Source organism: Rhagoletis zephyria, unplaced genomic scaffold (genome assembly GCF_001687245.7).
Source record: "Rhagoletis zephyria isolate East Lansing unplaced genomic scaffold, Rhagoletis_zephyria_1.1 Rzeph_scaffold_00117, whole genome shotgun sequence".
NCBI classification, from domain to species: domain Eukaryota; kingdom Metazoa; phylum Arthropoda; class Insecta; order Diptera; family Tephritidae; genus Rhagoletis; species Rhagoletis zephyria.
In genome coordinates, this window is record NW_016157201.1 from 147,407 (window position 1) to 165,728 (window position 18,322).

The 18,322-nt window shown below is 36.8% G+C and overlaps 1 protein-coding gene across 9 annotated transcripts in view; it reads right to left on the bottom strand.

Annotated features, from left to right (window-relative positions):
- The window catches only part of myo (growth/differentiation factor myoglianin), a 152,483-nt gene that overhangs the window by 45,765 nt on the left and 88,396 nt on the right, over positions 1-18,322 (bottom strand). For 8 of the 9 annotated variants that reach the window (XM_017634868.1, XM_017634839.1, XM_017634847.1 and 5 more), the window contains one exon: positions 4,689-5,122. The exons of the other annotated variant lie outside the window; for it this stretch is intronic. In XM_017634868.1, the coding sequence (XP_017490357.1) occupies positions 4,689-5,122 (434 nt within the window). The remainder of the gene's footprint in view (positions 1-4,688; positions 5,123-18,322) is intronic. 9 annotated transcript variants of the gene reach the window in all.

Consider the following 18,322-nt stretch of genomic DNA (forward strand, 5'->3'; position numbering starts at 1 on the left):
AGTTTCTGACGGTTAAGTTTTAGCGCGCAATTTTCTTTTTAATTGGGAATTGTTCCCATCGTCATAAAAAATAAAAAAATATACAATAGATTTAAATTTTTCATCCATATTTTCATTTCACTAATTATGTTCCATCAAATCATCCTCTTAAACAGTTTGTTTACATTTCAATTTGAAACATAGCCTTACGTTTTGACTCCTTACGTTTTGGACTGCTTACTAGGCCTGGGTAACGGCGCAAATTTTTTGGCGCTGACACCCTAACTCCAGCGCCACTGTCGGAATCAGCACAGTGTGTTGGCGCAATTGCGCCTCTTCAGGCTAAAGCTCANTCGGCGCCATTAACTCAGCTCTCGGTATCAGCTCAATGGCGCGGCGCCGCACGGTGTTACCCACGGCTACTGTTTACGCTTAGTCTGTCGTTTGCCCTTCAACTCGTTCACTGAATATACAACTTATTCACCCTCATGGACCTTTCCATTACGCCATTCTTCTTCTTTAAAAATTTTAAGCTTCAGGCTGTCAATTTTAGGTAAATCATCGCGGCTTCCGATGGCCACGACACAGTTTTCCATGTCTTCAGGTAGACTACAAAGAACCATTATACTAAGAATGTCGTCGGGTATTGTAACATCATTCTCCTTTAGGCCCTCCGCGATGGTACAAAATTTGTTTGATCGTTGAAATTGAAAACGTACAAGCTTCTTGAACAAATTCACTTTCCTGCCCGGCCCCTTAGCTCGATATGTATCCGACAATTTGAGCCAAGCATCTTTCGCTGAAAAACAGGATTTTAAACTCAATAATTCAGACGGCTTTACGCAAAGGGTGATTGTTGCAAGGGCCTTCTTATCGTCTGCCAACCAGTCCGCTTTTTGCTCCGCTGTTGCTGTGCTGCTACAGGGTGTCTCAATCACGTGCCAATAATCCAAAGTCACTAAAAGACTTCTCAGTTGGACCTACCAAACTGAAAAATTCTCGTCATTTAACTTTTCTATCTGCGATAACATCCTCGCCATTTTTATCGACCAACGATAAGATCTTTGATTTAAGAATTCAATCAAATTTTCAAGACCACGTTTATTCTATGATCATATATGTAATACTTCTATATTGGTAGTAAGCTAACATCTCAATGTGTAAGCATTCCGAAATCAAAGCGAGACAGTCTAGTACTGTTTTTGTCAATGTATTGTGTACATGAGTGCCGTTTTTGTAAATGTGTCGTGTACATGTTTATTTATAAACGTATGTGTTCCTTTTCTTTCGTACGTGTTTATTGATATATCTGTACTGTAGTGTTTTCGGACGGTACTAGCTCTTACTGCCAGTATAGGAGTATTACATATATGTCTATGATGGAGCCAGTTCTGGGCCCATAACCAATATCAATAGAAGTCCAAGAGACAAAATAAACGGCCGTCTTATTTGTTCAAGTTTTATTAGGCGAAAGAAAAAATATAATTTTCAGAACTGGCATAAGAAGTTAAGGTTACATTTCCAAATGAAAGTTTTGAGAGTAGAAATTATATACTCATGTAGTTGAGTTGCCAATACAGTAGGAGTCTTCCTTTAAACTCATAAAAGCCTCGTAAGCCTCGTAAAGATCGTAAATTTACGAGCCTCGTAAAAGAACTGTCAAAACTTGTATGGAGCTCTATTTACGAGCCCCTTCTCGTAAAACTCGGTGTTGCCGAGAGGCCGAAATTTCTTTACTAAAATATATGATAAAATAATGAAAATAAATTAAAAAAATAACACGCGAATAAAATGAATGTATTTCATCCACTAACTGCACTGACTTAGGTTTTCTGCTAATTTTCAGCATTTTTAATTGTATTTTAGCCAAGAGTGATAAGAGACAAGATGGTGTGATGTTATGGGAAATACTACGAAACAAAAATTGCTTCACAAAATCCTGGTTGATCTGTCAAACAGTCACTTTACGCACCTATTTACACATTTTCCCGTTCCCATTAAAGCCTCGTAAACTTACGAGTTTTACACAGTTTAAGACTTTATAAGTTTAAGGGAATCCCCGAAATATCCTTATAATAATGCTCTAACATAGGTATTTATATGAGAAAAAATAATTGCATTTACCTTAGGTTCATTTCAGTGACATACACTCAGTTGCATAATTTTAAGACCGCCACATACATATTAACATGTTTTGACAATTTTTTAATATTATTTAATTTCGATTATTTTCTTATAAAAATATAGTTCGTTCTTCAACAAACACCACACAAATCCACTGTTCAAACTTTGTGCAAAAATTATAAAAATTCAGCGAATTTCTACCAAAATGTTACAGAATTTTTGGAACAGTTTTGCGTATGCAGTTTTATAAAGGTGTAAAACTTTGGTGAAAATTCGCTGAATTTTTATAATTTTTGCACAAAGTTTGAAACTGGGATTTGTATGGTAATTGTTATAGAATGAACTATATTTTTATAAGAAAATAGATGAAAATAAACAATCAAAACTTGTTAATATGTGGCGGTTTTAAAATTAATCAACTGAGTGTATTTATCCATCGAATACCATAAGCCCTCCGGTTTTTCAGATAGGCTCCCATTAACGAATAGTAATAAAACTGCGTACACAAAACAGTACCAAAAATTCTTAAAAAAGTGTAAAACTTTGGTGAAAATTCGATGAATTAATATAATAATAATTTTTGGACAAAGTTTGAAATGTGGATTTGTGTGGTGTTTGTTATAGAATGGACTACATTTTTATAAGAAAATAAATAATCAAAACTTGTTAATATGTGGCAGTCTTAAAATTAATCAACTGAGTGTATTTATTCATCGAATACCATAGGCCCACAAAAATGTACTTCATAAAAATTCAAAACGGCATTCTAGGGCATATTCATATCGGCGATCGCATATGCCCTCCGGTTTTTCAGATTGGCTCTCATTTAAGAATAATTGCAAATTGTGTAGAATTTTCAACTTCTAAAATTTTGATGCTTTCTCAATTTAAATTAAATAAATAAATTAAAGACAAAAAAAACGGTAAAGTGTGCTAAAGACCCATACGTGTTCGTAGAAGCTGAGTAGAGAGTGTTATTGTCCAGTTTCATAGTCCTTCTAAAGATCTTCCGAGGGCACTGAAATTTGAGGGCATATAATTCAGTAACCCCCTTATTCTAGAACCTGAATTTTCGTAATTCGTAATTCGTAGTTACGTTACGAAAAACGAATAATCCACATGTTGCAGCCCTTGCGGAAACATGAAGTATTTCCAGCTATCAGTTGTTTTTAGAATACTGCTTAATGGAGGAAAACAAAGTGGAAATGAATTAAAAAAACACTCATCAAGTGCTTATTTATAGTAAAATTGTTTGATTTTACATATTTTGAAAGAAACGATGGATTCTATTGCATTTGCAATTATAGCAGCGAGTAAGAGCGCGCTATGGGAATGATTTCACAAAGATATGCGGAGCTGTCGGGCCCAGTAACCATGGGCGCATCTATGTCAGCTTCTGGTTGAATTGTTGAACCACAAGCCAGAACTCCTCTTATGCCTGAAGAACTGGTTCTCAATTCAGTTAATGCCTTCGGCGCGCTTCCGGATTATAACCTTTACTAAGTAGAATTCTCCTTCCTGTGTTGCCAGAGAAGAGGGGCTTCCGCATGCCAAAGGTATACAACAGTTCTAGTGCATATCACTCCGGCTACGCCATATATTTCCTGGAAACACACATCGATTTACATATTTTATCTCGCCTACGACACAGAATTGTTTTCGTACAAAATTACGCAAAAAAGCTGCCAATTTCTTACTCGTTCGTTTTTAGGCATGTCATTGTTACGAATTTTGAGAGTTCGAAAATACGATTCGGATTGCAGCATACTATTTCTACGATTCGTAGCAAAATTCGAATACGAAAGAGTTGCCGAATAGGGGTGTAAATCTCGGTACTCAGCTCCGAAGAAAGTATTTGAGTATCAAGCGCACCTTTCCGCAGCTATTGGAAGCGCTGAAAAAAATTATCACTATAAAGGCAATGTTCTATTTGACGTTTGGAGTACTTTATAATTCGCGCTGATTTTTGCGAATTTTTTCGATTGGAGGCGTTTAGCATTTTCATCCACACAAAATACTTATCGAGGGCTTATATTCAATACCCTCTATTTGTAATTTTCAGAAAAACTCGTTTGTGATGTTGAAACTTATCTGAGACTTAATTGATGTAAACTCTTACTTTGCAATTCAATAGTAAATTTTACCAACAAGCTATTTATAAGGTTAGCATTAACAGCATCTATGGCACTTCATTCTTAAGTGGATTTTTATATCAGAAGCTAAATCTTGTTAAAATTGCAGATAAAGGGTATTGAATATAAGCCCTCGTTATGTTCTAAAATACTCGTATTGTTATATCGAAGAAAATGCACACCTTCGAACTTCCACCTTATTATACTGGAATTAAATTGGCTATAAAAATGCACGCCCAAAACTTTCCTAAAAATCTGATTAAAAAATTTTAAATTTTGATAGCAATTTTTTTTTTAAATTGGTTGAATTTTCGCGAATTTCGGATTTACGGCAAAAATTACTTAATTTCAGCATGATTTGTTTATGAAATACAAATAAGTCGTAAATTACGACCAAAAATCTGACCTAACCATTGATTGTTTTGTTTAACCACGTTAGATTTTATTACTTACGAATTGTTTATTCTGATTATCTTCCGCATCGATTACCAAAAAGGACCTCATCCAAGGCTCCTGGACTTTAATTGCAAGCGTCATACTAGCAGCATTTTGATTCAGCCAGTTCGCAGGCATGTGTTTGATTTCGAATTGCACCCATTGTCCGGAACCCGCTGGTATTCGAAGGCTGGACTCCACTAACTTCATTGTATGTGTAAGGTTTTGGTGAATGGATCGTCGCACGACTTGGTAGATCATAATTATGAGGTCTCGTCGTCTTTTGATATTTCCATTGGCGGTCTTTTGTTCTAAAATTTCAGGAAAATGCTCACGCGTCCAATCATAACCACGTATATAAAGATGGATTATAGTACGAACTATTGAAAGGTGATTGTGCTCAAATTTAAAATTAATTATTTCCCATCTACGGTTATGGCGAACGTGGGAAGCTACAAAGGAAAAATATAATGTATTATTGAATAACATTAAAACCGCTTTTTAAATAAATTAAAACTTTTAGCATGTGCGCACACAATTTGAATTGTTATTTATGGCGACTTCTTAGATTTGTATGCACAAAAGTTATTATTCAGCATGAGAGCTACACAAAATACCATTACATGTTGTTGTTGTTGTTGTAGAGGCACTACTAAGCCCCGCCTTTTTCGGGTCTACGTTCAATCATTTTCGTCAAGCTCAACTAACGGGAGGCCCAGGAAACGAGCTGTTCCGATGGGTTCGGACCAGAGGGAGAGGGGTGTTAGCTGAGTCGGATTGAGCTGGCATGCAAAGAGGTGGTTGGTGTCGTGGGGGACTCTCCACATGCCGGGCACTCATTGGGGATATTGGGGTCGAGTCTGGACTGGTAGCTGTTGAGGCGGCTACAGTATCCAGACCGTAATTGAGCCAGGGTAACGCGGGTCTCTCGTGGCAGTTGAAGCTCCGTCTCTTCCACAGGTGGTGATTGGACTTGTATTACGGCATTCATAGGTCGAGAGTTGAGGTAGGTGGTGACTGACTCTCTATGAATGTCGTTGATGGCTCGTCTGTATGTCGTCGGGTCCAATGGTTGGTCTACATACTGTTGGACTTCGTCCTTGTACACGAATAGGTGCCCCCTGATGTGCCTGGGCGGAGGCTCCTCCTGAAGCAACGGTCTGTTAGGGTGTTCACTTCTGTGACACCCCACCAGAAATTGCTTACAGAGCATTTTGTTGTGTTCCCTTACGGGGAGCACTTGGGCCTCGCTGTGCAGGTGGTGCTCAGGCGTCATCAGAAGGCACCCAGTCGCTGTCCGGAGTGCGGCGTTCTGACAAGTCTGTAGCTTCGTCCACTGCGTCCAACTAGTCCCCGGCGTACAAACTGGCGCAGCATAGTTTAGAACCGGCCGGCCAATTGCCTTGTATGTTGCCAGCAACGTTTCTTTGTCTTTGCCCCAAGTGCTGCCGGCGAGCGACTTGAGGACCTTGTTGCGGCTCTGTACTTTATTGACAACTGCGGTTGTGTGCGTGGAGTAGGAGAGCAGGCTATCGAAGGTGACCCCTAAAATTTTCGGGTTGTTTACAGTCGGTATTGGTGTGCCATCGACGTGTATGCCTAACTCTAGCCTGACCTCCTTCGTCCAGGTGGTGAAGAGGGTCGCCGTTGATTTCGTTGGGGAGAGTGTTAGGCTCCTTGCAGTGAAGAAGCGAGAAAGGCTGGAGAGATAGTCGTTCACTTTTGAGCAGAGGTCATCAATTCCATTCCCGGACGCCAAAATCGAGCAATCGTCAGCGTATGAGATCAGGGAAACTCCCTCAGGTGGTTGAGGAAGTTTCGAGATGTAGAAGTTAAATAGTAAGGGGGAGAGAACACCACCTTGTGGAACCCCTTGTTTAATCCTTCTTGGTTTCGAGGTTTGATCTCGGAAGATTACTGACGACTGTCGACCACTCATATAATTCGCCGACCATCACTTCAGTCCCTGTGGGAGTGAGGAGGCCTCGATGTCTTCTAGTAGCGTGGAATGGCGGACGGTGTCAAACGCCTTTGACAAGTCCAGCGCTACTAGGACCGTTCTCTCACAGGGGCGGTTTCGATTTAGGCCACGAGTTATTTGGGTGTTTATGGCGTTAAGTGCTGTTGTTGTGCTGTGCACTTTACGGAATCCGTGCTGGTGCTTCGCTGGGGTCAGGTGGCAAGTGAAGTATGGGAGTAGTAGGGCCTCAAGCGTCTTCGCGACCGGGGAAAGGAGCGTTATCGGGCGATAAGAGTCTCCTTTGTTGGCGGGCTTCCCCGGTTTCAGCAGTGGGACCACTCTCCCTGATTTCCCCACATCAGGAATGATGAGAGTGGCCGTGGACAGGTTGAGGACCTCCGTTAGGTAAGCTACTCCCTTAGGCCCTAAATGTTATAGCATCAGCATACAGATTCCGTCGGGTCCAATGGCTTTGGAGCTTTTCGCCTTCCCGATGGCCCCCTTCACTTCACAGCTGGTGGAAACAAGTGGTGCACTGTTTTTTGGCAGCTTGTGCAGCCTCCTGGTGACTCGATGTTTGGCCTTGTCTACCGAAGGGTGCAGTGTAAATTGCCTACTAAAGTAGGCTGCGCATTTCTTCGGGTCCGACGAAGCGTGACCTTCGAAAGAGATTTCCACTCTGTCATCACGCTTCGTTGGGTTGGACAGGGACCTCACGGTTGACCAGAGCTTACTCACACCAGATGTGAAGTTACAGGCCTTCAAGTGCTCCTCCCACTTTTTCCGCTTATGCTGATTTACCAGTTGCCGAATCTCCAAATTAAGGTCTCTCAAACGGGGGTCCCCGGGGTCGACCTTGCGTAGGTGGTCACGCTCATTTGCTAGTACAGCTCCTTCGGCCGGGAAATTTGGGCGGACTTCCGCGATACGTCCGGACGGGATGAAGCGAGCCGCTGCGGCAGTGCCTACCCTGCGGAACTGGCGTTCGCCAGTGTGTATGTTTGTAGGTGTGAGAAGGGCGGCGAAGCTGCTCTTGGTGACTTCCGCGAAGCCGTGCCAATCAGCTTTGTTTAAGTTGGTGTAGGTTCGGTGGTCCGCGGGAGCAAAGTCGGTGGGCTTATTGATCGAGATGACTATGGGTAGATGGTGTGATGCTAGTGTTAGCATAGGTCGCCATGAGATGCTATTGATCAAACCAGCGCTAGCAATTGTGAGGTCTGGCGAGCTGCTGCAGCTACCCATAATCCTGGTGGGGGCGTCATCGTTCATGGTGCAGAATGTCGAATCGTCTATTTGCTCAGCCAAAAGGTTTCCCCTACGATCATTGGCCAGGCTTGAGTGCCATAGATCGTGGTGCGTGGTCACCTACCGACCATTACATCTCCTATTGTGGTTAATATCCAAAATTTAAAGAGTCATCTAATCATAACTTTTGATAATGATATTTAACTGTAATTAAAAGTTCAAGAAGAATACAAAACTTTTACACGAAAGCTCGTTTTTTAAAAGTCTACAGGCATGAAAACCTTTTTGGACATATGGCGCAGAGGGAAAAAATAGTAAAATCAAACAGAAACGTATTTGATCTTACTGTGAACGCCAACGAAAGTACTGTTTAGTAAATATTCAATTCAGGTACGCACATATTAAAATAAAGCATTTTGCACTTGAAAAAAAAAATTAATTTGCATGGTTCCTGCAATGGAATTCGAACATTGACCCTCTGGAAATCAACAAATCGTGGCAAGCATCTTTGCGCACTCAGCTACAGACAGCTACGGTTGTCAGTTGACCATAATGACTCGGGCCCAAAATAAATCAAAAAAAGGACAACTTCGATGAAGAAGGAACCAAACATTTATTACCATTTATATTACATACATACATATATGTGTGCATTTGGGTGCTTTTTTCGCGACTATTGTGTGGAAAATACTTAAAAAAAAAATCTCAGAAAATTTGAGCCCTTAAAATTAAGCCTTGGTCGTGCGAAGATTTCCCGTTTAAAATACACGTAAATTTTGACTTTTGTCTTCAAAATTTTACAGCTCAGATGCATTTTATGGTATAATCTTACATCGCTATTCTGCAACACTTTCGTATTCGGATTTTGCTACGAATCGTAGAAATGGTAAGCTGCAATCCGAATCGTATTTTCGAACTTTCGAAATTCGTAACAGTGGCATGCCTAAAAACGAACGAGTAAGAAATTTACAGCTTTTTTGCGTAATTTTGTTCGAAAACAATTCTGTGTCTGAAGCGATATAAAAACTAAGCAAAAAGATGTAAATCGATGTGTGTTTGCTGGAAATATTAGTGGTGTTGTTTTAAACAGATAAATTTGGCTTTCACATATACGTATATATTTATCCACTGCTTTATATTAACGAACAAAAAAGAATGTTTGTTGCCTCTTATCGAGAAACTTGGGTACGGTTTAGTTATTTGTATAATGGTTTTGGGTTGTTGTATCCAAACGCATCACCTGAATCTAAAAACCTTAACATACACGTGTAGTCAAAGGATTGAACTTTAATCTAAAACAAAGGTTCCAATTTTCCGAGCTCTAATTTATTAATATATTTGGTTTGAACCATGCACTTTTTTTTGTAAATGTTGATATGATAAAGATACAGTGGATGGCGTAGCCGGAGTTATATGCACAATAAAGGTTGCATACCTTTTACGCTAGCCGCACACTGCATCTGATAGGCCGACCGATGTCGGCCGAACAATTTCACCATCCGAACTGATACGCACACTTAACCAGATTATTAGCTGGCCGCATTTGTACATAAAAATCTAGTTACGTTTAAATTTTGAAAGCAGTGAAATATTTTTGATAAATTTTAATTGACATGCCCTAAAAATTTAATTTTATAGTAAATTTTTTGCTTTGCACCCAATTAGATAATTTTTCGCAGTCCATTTTGGTACTTTTCACCTCACATCGGACGAGAAAAACAAACATGGATGGATTGAGAACCATTTCTTCATGCATAGGAGGAGTTATAGCCTGTAGCTCAACCATTCAACCAGTAGATGCGTCCATGGTTACTATGGCCGACAGCTCCGCATACCTTTACGAATCAATTGCCATAGTGCGCTCTTCAGCTGGATTTACATGAGTCGATTTTCTAGGCAATTCAACATTGCTCGAGAAAAATCGCTCTTGTAAATGGTGATTCAAAAATCGCTTGCCTCAAAATAGATAGCAAATCAACTTTTGCAGGCGATTATCGCCTTCAAAAAATCGCCTCATGTAAAGGCAGCTTTACTCCGCGGCTATAATCGCACAGGCATCAGATTCCATAATTTTCATCAAAATATGTAAAATCAACCAATTTTACAATAAACAAGCACATGATGATTTTTTTTTAAATTCCTTTCCACTTTGTTTTCCTTCATACAGCTGGCAATGCTGCACATTTTTCCGCCAATATCTCAAGAAATATCGCTGCTAGCGATAAGGTGGACTGAAACTTTTTTGTAGAAAATTGAATTTCCCATTGTCATTTACGTTGTTTCTGTAGCTTTTCTTACTTACGAGATAGACAAAAAAGAGAAAATTTCATGAAAAAATTGGGTTTAGTGACCCGTACTACCTAGCTGGTAGGAGTTGGGTTACGCCGCCTTGGACACTTTTGTAAAGCATTCAATTCTGAAGAAACCCTATCATTGATCAAAATTATACCAGAAAATGCCTCTGACCTGTATAATTTTTGAAGAAAAAAAATCTACGTTTATATGTATTTTAAAAGGGAAATCTTTAATATTAGGGGCTCACATTTTCAGGGAATTTTTTTAGGTAATTTAAATTCTTTATAAAAGTATAGCCCATCTACCAAAAGCTATAGAAATCCAAATTTCAATCTTTTTGCAAAAATTATAAAAATTCTGGAAAGTTTTACCAAAGTTTCAAACTTTTTATTTAGAATCCCTTCAAAAAAAATCGGCATTTTGTTTTGTTGCCCATAAGATTTCAGTACAAAAAAGTGCAAGTTTCAAATTGGCGAAAAAAACCGTTTATTTTTGACATTTTCTCCTGGCAGTGTCGCGCATTTTCTTCCATACAAAGTACGTTCGAAAAATTTTAACCGATTTCAAAAAAAGGAGGACGCTATCAATCCGTCGGAATATAACTTTGGACCACGTTAACATCGTTTGTTCATATATGTAGCTACAAGTGGCATCGATGCCTTCGCGAACGTTCACTGCTGTTGTTTTTCTTGTTCATAAGGAGGGATGCAAACGATGCATCGATATTTTTGAAACATCGATAATATCGGTTCAAAATTCGATGTTTGCCATCGATGTTTACAATTACCTAAAATCACTAAATTGACGATACATCGATGCCAGTTTCAACGATATTTTAACATCGACTTTAGTGTGACTCAGACTTGAATTCAACTTACCCATTATGCTCCTAAAAATTTGTTGACTGGCCATGAATTTTTATTACTTATTCTTTTGAGGAACATGCAGAAATGCCGAGTTTGCTCGTATCTTTTGATATTAAAAATGCTTACTTAACCATTAAAAAGGGGCCGGGTTCCTGTTGGCCCGTAGTTGGCCCTTGGAACTTTAGGCTCAGCGAACTTACTACGGTATGCATTTTTATTCTATTTATAGGAAGAGTTAAAGAATGGTAAATAAATACAGGGAAATACATCCATATGTAAGTATTTTTCTAATTGAATTACAGAGAGTTGGAATTGAAAAGTTTTAAATTTTCCTTTTAATGTGACTACAACCTAACAAATTGTGAAACATCGGAAACCATCGATATATCCATGTTTTCCTGGCGATGTATTTTAGCATCGATGTTCATTTTTCCGGTGCATCGAAACATCCATGTATCGATGAAAGGGCTTGGCCTCTAGATATGAAATAAGTTTTTATTTTTTGAATAGGATTGCTACCTTTTTAAAAATTATAAAATCTGCACGGTTCGTTGGATTAAAAAAAATAAGGTGTCAAATGAAAGGCTGGGCCTGAAGACGTACAATAAGGATTTATCTTTTGAATAGAGTTGCCGCCTGTCAACAAAATTATAATATTTGCATCCTTTGCATGATTTTCAAAAATTAGGTGATAAATGAAAGGCCCTGGGCTCTAGATATTAAATAAGTTTTTATTTTTTTGTACGGTTCGTTGGATAAAAAAAATAAGGCGTCAAATGAAAGGGCTGAGGGAAAAATGAAACCATAATTTACATATAGAAGCCTAACCCTTTCATTTGACACATATTTTTTTTTTAATCCACCGAACGGTCCAGATTTTAAAAGTTATAAAAATATTGTAACCCTATTCAAAAAAAGAACCCTTCTTGCACATCTTTGGATTCCTCTTAGATAGCCTCTTCGTTTGACACCTCACTATTGAAAATCGGGAGAACAGTGTAAATATTAAAATTTTTTAGACAGGTGGAAACCCTATTCAAAAAAATAAAAACTCATTTCATATCTAGCGGCCAAGTCCTAACGTTTGACTCCTCATTTTTGAAAATCATGCGAAGGATGTAAATATTATACTTTTGTAGACAGGCGGAAACTATATTCAAAAAATAAATCCTTATTGTACGTCTTCAGGCCCAGACCTTTCATTTGACGTCTTATTGTTTTAATCCAACGAACCATGCAGATTTTATAATTTTTAAAAAGGTTACAATCCTTTTCAAAAAAATAAAAACGTATTTAATATCTAGAGGCCGAGGCCTTTCATTTGTCACCTCATTTTTGAAAATCATGCAAAGGATGTAAAGATTATAATTTTGTAGACAGGCGCCAACTCTATTCAAAAAATAAATCCTTATTGTACGTATTCACGCGTCCAACGTCCAACGAACCGTGCAGATTTTATAATTTTTAAAAAGGTGGCAATTTTATTCAAAAAATAAAAAGTTATTTCATATCGTTTTTGAAAATCGAATGAACGGTGCATATCTTTTGCAATTACATAACGAAATTCCTTTCGAATAGAATAGTATCTCTAGCCACACCAACTTTCCGCGAATGTTTGACGCAGCATTTATATTACATTTATATTGGACCCAAATGCATGATTTGAAATCAGTCATTTGAAGGTGTTTACACTCTTGATCTGCATTTGCTTTGACTTTTCATGAAATGAAAAGGGAAGAAAAAACAGAATGAAAGTAAACAAACACTACATTTATTATATTGTTGACACCTTTTGGACACAAAAAGGCAATTACTCTTTGATTAAACTAAAAATGTGTAATGGTGCACTTACATGGTATGAATCTGGTCATAAGCAGTATGAATTTTCCTATAAAAGAAGCACCAACTCTATGAAGGAATGAATGAAAGCGATATATATTTAACAATTTTGACAAGGCGAATTTATAAAAGGTGGTGTTGTTTAATCAGCTGTGTGTAGCGTTTGATTGTCAAAATTTTATATTTTGCTAGTGAGTGAGTGAAAACGTGAGAGTGTTTGCATTTTCTGTCGCCCTTTTTCATTCGGAGAAGAATAGCTTAAATTTGACAATCACCAGCTAAAAGCAAAAACAAAATACAAGTAATTGTATTTGTTGAATCGATACCACCTTATATGAATTCGCCTTGAATTTTGACTTATATATTTGGCAAGTATTTTTTTGTAAACAACAAACCAAAAAATTTAATTTTGTGCCAACTTCGAAACTAGAAGCTTATTTTAATTGAAGTATCCTCCTCCTGCCAATAAAGCATTGTGGATTGCTATTTTTTATATGTGTATAGCTTCTTTAGACATCTTTGTAAAAAACATGTTTTTTGTTCACAAATTGCTTGTTTATGTTTTTTCTCTTTCAAATTACAAACTTTTGGCATAAGTTGAAATCATAGGGATGCCGTTTTCTTCCGTTTTTTAATGGATTTTATACTTGAAAAGGCACCTAAGTTAGGGCTGCCAGACATCTCTGTTGCCCAACCGGGACACTTAAGGGGGCGGCCTCTCGCTCCCTTCCCTTTCGTTTCGACAAAAATTACGTACGAAAAGATGTAGTAAAATCTTATTTTGACACACAACAACAAAAACATAAAAACATGAGATCATGAGATCATTACAACGTACACCAACAAAACAAACGACTTATCACAACTAAAGCACAATGCATGTACCTTTTTTGTTCCTTATAAAAATACAGTTTATACTAAATACATCAGAAAACATAAAAAAAAAATGTCTAAACTTTGTGCAAATCTCGGGAAAATGCAATAAATTTGCATACAAATTCGCAACTTTCTATTCAGACTTTTTTGTAAAAATTTTGAAAATGAAGTTTTGCATCCCATAAAAATTTAGTTGATTTTTGGTATTGTTTTTACTGATAGTTTCTTCCATACAAACTATGTTCGATAATTTTTTTTATATGGAAGACACTGTCAGCAAAAAATAAATAATTGCAAAAAATCAACGAAATTTTCTGGTAACTTCAGATTTGCACTTTAATAATTGGCTCAAAAGCTACATTTTCAAAATTTTTGTAAAAGATCTGATTAGAAATTGTGATCGGATGAAAGACTCTCCGAGCCAATAATTTTGTACGGAACTGTACTTATAAGTACTCTAGGTTTCATGAAAGAAAAAATATTTAAGCACAAGATAACATTTAAATATCAGTCATTTCTTTCATTGCTGTGAACTTGTTTCAAAACTTCTGGCTTTTGCTTAATATAATTGTAAAACTCTGCGCATGTCATTTTAACGTATTTAGGTACTTATATTAATCATCAACTATTGCTAGTGCAAAACGTGCGAAATTAAAAAAAAATAACGTACGCATATGAAAGAGCACCAACCCAACTCGTAATACATTTAAGTATACAAATTTTAGTATTTAGTACAGAAATATTCAATTCAAATAAAATGAAGCGCTATGCACTTAACGGATGCTTTTTCATAATTAAGTTAAAAAAAAAATATTTAAATTCCATGCTGTCTGTAATGGGATTACAACCCTGACCCTCTGGAAATTAACAAACTGTGGCAAGCAGCTCCGCGCACTCAGCTACAGCCAGACATATAAATGTGCATTCAGATGTTAAGTTTTATTCAACACCACGCATGCGTGGTATGAAAGTACTATTTTTATTTCCCCCAGTAAATTCATAACATTTTTCTTAATATTACAACACGTTTTTCTCTTTCATTTAAATTTTGTGCAATCAAATCGAAAACCGGGACACTTAAACGAAACCCGGGACATTTTAAGGTAGGACCGGGACGCCGGGACAAATAGTCTAAAACCGGGACATGTCCGGGAAAACCGGGACGTCTGGCAGCCCTAACATAAGTGCAATACTTCTACATACCGTCGTTTAAAGTACAAAACAGCGTATCAAGAAAATGCAAAACCTCGTATGTAAGGTTGCAAGGTAAGGTTGTAAATTTTATAGGAGAGAGTAAAACTTGTCATAATTCGAAACGGTTCTCTCTTTTAAACTTAATTATCTCTTCTTCTTATATCTACATAAGAATCGATATTTTAGTATAAATGATTAAAGGCTTGATCCCAGGAGCTTCCGGTGAGCAAATATCTTTTTTTGGCACAAATGTCAGTTACGAGGTTTCGCAGAACCACAATACGCGCTTTTGTACATTAAACGACGAATATGTTAGTGTTTGGCCTAGCTTCTCCTCCCATATGTGGCGTGCGTGATTTTGTCACACAAAGTAAATGATAGTTTTACGCCGACTCTGAACGTCAATTGTATTCTTATGAGAAGCTCTTTTCATGGCAGAATACACTCGGAGGTTTACTATTACCAACAGAGGGGCGACCGCGAACATCGGAGTGTATATATGTAATATCAAAAGGAATGAGAGGTACTATAAGAAAATGTACCCAAAATTCATAGGCAAATGAAAAAACGCTCATTCAAAATAACTCACATATATAAAATAAAAAATATAACTTAAGCGGTTACAGCGCTAAACAAAAGGAAGAGGTAGAAAAAGTAGCAATGGGGTTTGAAGGAAACATAAGACCATAAAAGGTTTGTTTGTTTCGTTAATTCTCCTAACCTTTTAAGATATAACACTCCATTCTTTGCATTAGTTTGCAAATATGCACCTATTGTTCTACAATGGCAATTTCGAATTGAAAATACATTACGATGATATTGTACCGAAATAAGTGTGGTATCCCTGCATTTTGTAAAAGCCAGAAAGAAGCATCAACTGTATGAAAAAATGAAAGGGAGAAGTATACATGCCTTCTATAATTTTGACTTATATGTATATTTGGCCATATATGTAATACTCCTATATTGGCAGTAAGAGCTAGTACCGTCCGAAAACACTACAGTACAGATATATCAATAAACACGTACGAAAGAAAAGGAACACACACGTTTATAAATAAGCATGTACACAACACATATACAAAAACGGCACTCAAGTACACAATACATTGACAAAAACGGTACTAGACTGTCTCGCTTTGATTTCGGAATGCTTACACATTGAGAAGTTAGCTTACTGCCAATATAGAAGTATTACATATATGTATTTGGCAAGTCTTTTTGTAAACAACAAAAAATATTCACTTCCATTGACAAATATAGGCTTATTTTTACTTAAATGTGATATAACGCTCATTAAAATGTTGTGTAATGTCTTGTTATCATAGTGCTTTATATTTTTATTGTCCACCATACGTGAGTTGCTTCTATTGAAAAAGATCTTGTACAAAGATTTTTTGTTTTGAAATTGTTGGTTTATTGTTTTTAATTTTTAAAATTCCTTCTTTTGACATATATGTGAATGGCGGAGTTGCCGCTTTCCTCCTTTTCGGTGGGTTTTATGTTAAAAAAGGCATCAAAATGGAAAAAAGCTCCTTGGTATCTCTGCATCTGTTAAACTTTCTATGGGAAGATGTATGAAAATCCAACTTGCTATAATTTCATATGCTTAACAGTATCCCAACAGTATGTTTACAGTATCTCCCCATAATATTTCATATGAAAAAATGTATTATATGCATACCACTCGATATCATTGAATTCCTCATTAGAACATGTAGTCCCTCTATTTTAGCGTATCAGCAGTTCATATGGCTTCATACCATTGTACGTCTTCAGGCCCAGACCTTTCATTTGACGTCTTATTGTTTTAATCCAACGAACCATGCAGATTTTATAATTTTTAAAAAGGTTACAATCCTTTTCAAAAAAATAAAAACGTATTTAATATCTAGAGGCCGAGGCCTTTCATTTGTCACCTCATTTTTGAAAATCATGCAAAGGATGTAAAGATTATAATTTTGTAGACAGGCGCCAACTCTATTCAAAAAATAAATCCTTATTGTACGTATTCACGCGTCCAACGTCCAACGAACCGTGCAGATTTTATAATTTTTAAAAAGGTGGCAATTTTATTCAAAAAATAAAAAGTTATTTCATATCGTTTTTGAAAATCGAATGAACGGTGCATATCTTTTGCAATTACATAACGAAATTCCTTTCGAATAGAATAGTATCTCTAGCCACACCAACTTTCCGCGAATGTTTGACGCAGCATTTATATTACATTTATATTGGACCCAAATGCATGATTTGAAATCAGTCATTTGAAGGTGTTTACACTCTTGATCTGCATTTGCTTTGACTTTTCATGAAATGAAAAGGGAAGAAAAAACAGAATGAAAGTAAACAAACACTACATTTATTATATTGTTGACACCTTTTGGACACAAAAAGGCAATTACTCTTTGATTAAACTAAAAATGTGTAATGGTGCACTTACATGGTATGAATCTGGTCATAAGCAGTATGAATTTTCCTATAAAAGAAGCACCAACTCTATGAAGGAATGAATGAAAGCGATATATATTTAACAATTTTGACAAGGCGAATTTATAAAAGGTGGTGTTGTTTAATCAGCTGTGTGTAGCGTTTGATTGTCAAAATTTTATATTTTGCTAGTGAGTGAGTGAAAACGTGAGAGTGTTTGCATTTTCTGTCGCCCTTTTTCATTCGGAGAAGAATAGCTTAAATTTGACAATCACCAGCTAAAAGCAAAAACAAAATACAAGTAATTGTATTTGTTGAATCGATACCACCTTATATGAATTCGCCTTGAATTTTGACTTATATATTTGGCAAGTATTTTTTTGTAAACAACAAACCAAAAAATTTAATTTTGTGCCAACTTCGAAACTAGAAGCTTATTTTAATTGAAGTATCCTCCTCCTGCCAATAAAGCATTGTGGATTGCTATTTTTTATATGTGTATAGCTTCTTTAGACATCTTTGTAAAAAACATGTTTTTTGTTCACAAATTGCTTGTTTATGTTTTTTCTCTTTCAAATTACAAACTTTTGGCATAAGTTGAAATCATAGGGATGCCGTTTTCTTCCGTTTTTTAATGGATTTTATACTTGAAAAGGCACCTAAGTTAGGGCTGCCAGACATCTCTGTTGCCCAACCGGGACACTTAAGGGGGCGGCCTCTCGCTCCCTTCCCTTTCGTTTCGACAAAAATTACGTACGAAAAGATGTAGTAAAATCTTATTTTGACACACAACAACAAAAACATAAAAACATGAGATCATGAGATCATTACAACGTACACCAACAAAACAAACGACTTATCACAACTAAAGCACAATGCATGTACCTTTTTTGTTCCTTATAAAAATACAGTTTATACTAAATACATCAGAAAACATAAAAAAAAAA